The 2,669-nt window shown below is 40.8% G+C and overlaps 1 protein-coding gene across 1 annotated transcript; it reads left to right on the top strand.

Annotated features, from left to right (window-relative positions):
* The first annotated feature begins 434 nt into the window (after positions 1 to 434).
* Positions 435 to 1,507, top strand: LOC115563521 (uncharacterized). Its single transcript, XM_030386628.2, has 3 exons — positions 435 to 675; positions 728 to 1,097; positions 1,197 to 1,507. The coding sequence occupies exons 1-3, from the start codon at positions 496 to 498 to the stop codon at positions 1,382 to 1,384; spliced, it is 738 nt and encodes a 245-aa protein (XP_030242488.2). The 5' UTR covers positions 435 to 495; the 3' UTR covers positions 1,385 to 1,507.
* Positions 1,508 to 2,669: the final 1,162 nt, after the last annotated feature.

Below are 2,669 nucleotides of genomic sequence, written 5' to 3'. Positions count from 1 at the left end.
AATTTATCAGTTAAGGGTACAGTAGACACTCGATTGGATAGTATACTTGAGATGGATAAAATCGTTGAATCAAATGAATTCCTGAAATTGAGAAATATAATACCAGCTAAAATATGGATTATATCAATATCAGTTCATACTCTCGAATACCCACTGTACTTTATATAAGCCAAGGCTCTTCTATATTCTAGCAACTCAAGAATGTGAAATCATGTCGCAAATATTTGTTTTGTTTATATGTGTCATCGTTGTTTTGGAATGGTTCCAGTTCCCAGATATTACGATTCTGCAAAAATTGGGCGATTGTAAAAGCCGATAGAAGACACCGATAAGTGGCCAATAACGGTTATACGATCGCTTTGACGGTTGATAACAGGTGTACCAATTAGAATCAGAAGTCTTCCCAGACGATAAGGCCTAGAAATGTGCAGATATATAAGACTCGGTCACTGGGCCTCGGAGACCAGTGAAAAGAAAAGTTGAAAGTGAAAAGAAATGAGAATCCCCAAAATGATTTCCACTGTGGTATGGATGGCGCTGGTCAGTTGCCTGGCGAGGCAAGCGGAGGGACATGGCATGATGCTGAGTCCAGTGGGTCGATCCTCTCGCTGGCGCTACGACTCCTCAGCGCCCAAGAATTACGACGACAGCGCCTTGTACTGCGGCGGCTTTTGGGTAAGCGCACGCCAGCTCTGCTCCAGCGGCAGCTATAGATTCCATTTTGCAGAAACAAACCGCAAACAATGGCAACTGCGGCCTGTGCGGCGACGACTACAGCTTGGCGACGCCACGCCCCAACGAGCTGGGCGGCAAGTTCGGTGCGGGGGTCATAGTCAAGAGCTACATCGGCGGCGGCGTCATCACGATAAACGTGCTGATCACGGCCAACCATTTGGGCCACTTCAGCTTCCACCTGTGCAGCCTGGACGAGTTCGGCGGCGAGTCGGAGCGCTGCTTCGACAAGTATCCGCTGCAGTTTCCCGATGGCAGCACCAAGTACTACATTGGCTCCAAGACCGGCAGGTACGATGTGAGCGTACGGCTGCCCAGCGGCCTCAGCTGCAAGCATTGCGTGCTGCGCTGGACCTATACGGCGGGTAAGAGTTGTACAGATATAGACCTCATATATGGAGATATAGCTGCTACTCTACCTCTTCAATTCTTCCTTTAATCTTCCATCTGTCTCATTGACTCAGGCAACAACTGGGGCATCTGCGAGGACGGCAGCGGCGCCATGGGCTGTGGTGCCCAGGAGAACTTTAAGAACTGCGCTGATATCACCATCTTGAGTTCAGCTCGAGGCATCATTGAGGACTTTGCGCTGCCAGTGATAGTGCCAGAGACACAACCAGAACCAGAGCCAGTGCCAGAGTCTGTGGCATAGCCGACAGCTGCAGCCATATAAAATAACTGTAAAATCTCAAAAAGTTGTTAAGTTTCTTATATATATAGGAGAGATAGACCTTTGTTATGAATGCATTTATCTTTTTATTCAATAAATCTTTTTTATAATATATGTATGTGTATATATATACTATGTATAAACTTTGTTGCATGTGAATTTGTTTCTGTTACTGAGTTCGTGTCTGTGTGTGTGTGTGATTGGCTTGTGCGAGCCATTTTTGTTAATTTCTAAATTTTGTTACTCATTTTGGCGGCTAACCCGTGCATCTGATGACTGCAGCCTGTTCCTGTTCCTGTTCAAATGCAAATATCCTGCATCAAATTGTTGTACGTGAGAATCGTGAATGGGAGGAGCTTGGAAATGGTGCAAAGGTCACAGAGGGCGCTTGGCTCTCACTCAGCCTCTGCACTAAATATTCAATATGAAATATTCGTATGTATGCAAATGCATAGTAGATGTACATGTATGTATGTATGTATATATATGTCATTGTATATATGTATATGTATATATGCATATGTATATGTATATATGTGTGTGTATGCAATATTTGTAACTTGTTTGTTCGCTTACAACTAGGTTCACAATAACTGCTTAGTAATTAGGTTCACAAATAAGTTCTGTAAATGTTAATGTTACTGTTAATTCTTTCTTACAAAGCGTTCAGGTCGTTGGCAAATCAAAGAATCAATTAACCATAATATCCATTAATTCAATTAAGTAATTTCGCTACTGTCGCATCCTCGACTCGAGTGCCTCTGCTCAAGAATTGTGCAATCATTCACTTAATATAAGCACATGTCTGCGGCTAAGTATATTTGTTTAACAATTAACCAAACAAATCGCAAACAACATTTTGTAAAGTTGACTTTCTCTCTTGGATCTATTCACTATTTTTATTTATTTTTATTTTTTTTTTTTTTTGCTTTTGTTTTTCTTTTTTATATATTGTATTTTATCGTTTAAGGATTGCCACTAGTAATTTCATCAAAGTGTTAGCTCTATGTAGATTAATGTTCGTTAAAAACTCTTGTAACCCCAAAAAACTACTTAAGTTCATATACATTTTCCAGATTGTTAAAAACTATCAAAACAGCTCGGCTCGTGTTTTATTCTCTTCTCTCCTCATCTCATCATCTCATTGAAACTGTGCGAATTTTTCACAACTGAATTGTTTTTACTTATTTCTCCTTCTTTCTCTCTTTCGTAATATTTGTTCTTGTTTTTATTTGTTTTACGAGTGTACTTAAAAGCCTTTTTAAAA

Source organism: Drosophila navojoa, chromosome 2, assembly GCF_054131105.1.
Source record: "Drosophila navojoa isolate 15081-1374.11 chromosome 2, UAZ_NAV_1.0, whole genome shotgun sequence".
NCBI classification, from domain to species: Eukaryota; Metazoa; Arthropoda; class Insecta; order Diptera; family Drosophilidae; genus Drosophila; species Drosophila navojoa.
Note: the sequence above shows the minus strand (reverse complement) of the source record. Positions and strands in the feature narration are given on the sequence as shown.

What these genes read in the sequence shown, in the direction of transcription:
- LOC115563521 (XM_030386628.2), top strand. Translation starts at nt 496, where the DNA reads ATGAGAATCCCCAAAATGATTTCCACTGTGGTATGGATGGCGCTGGTC. An exon ending in TGTACTGCGGCGGCTTTTGG is followed by an intron (nt 676 to 727) that starts GTAAGCGCACGC and finishes TCCATTTTGCAG; the next exon opens with AAACAAACCGCAAACAATGG. An exon ending in GCGCTGGACCTATACGGCGG is followed by an intron (nt 1,098 to 1,196) that starts GTAAGAGTTGTA and finishes TCATTGACTCAG; the next exon opens with GCAACAACTGGGGCATCTGC.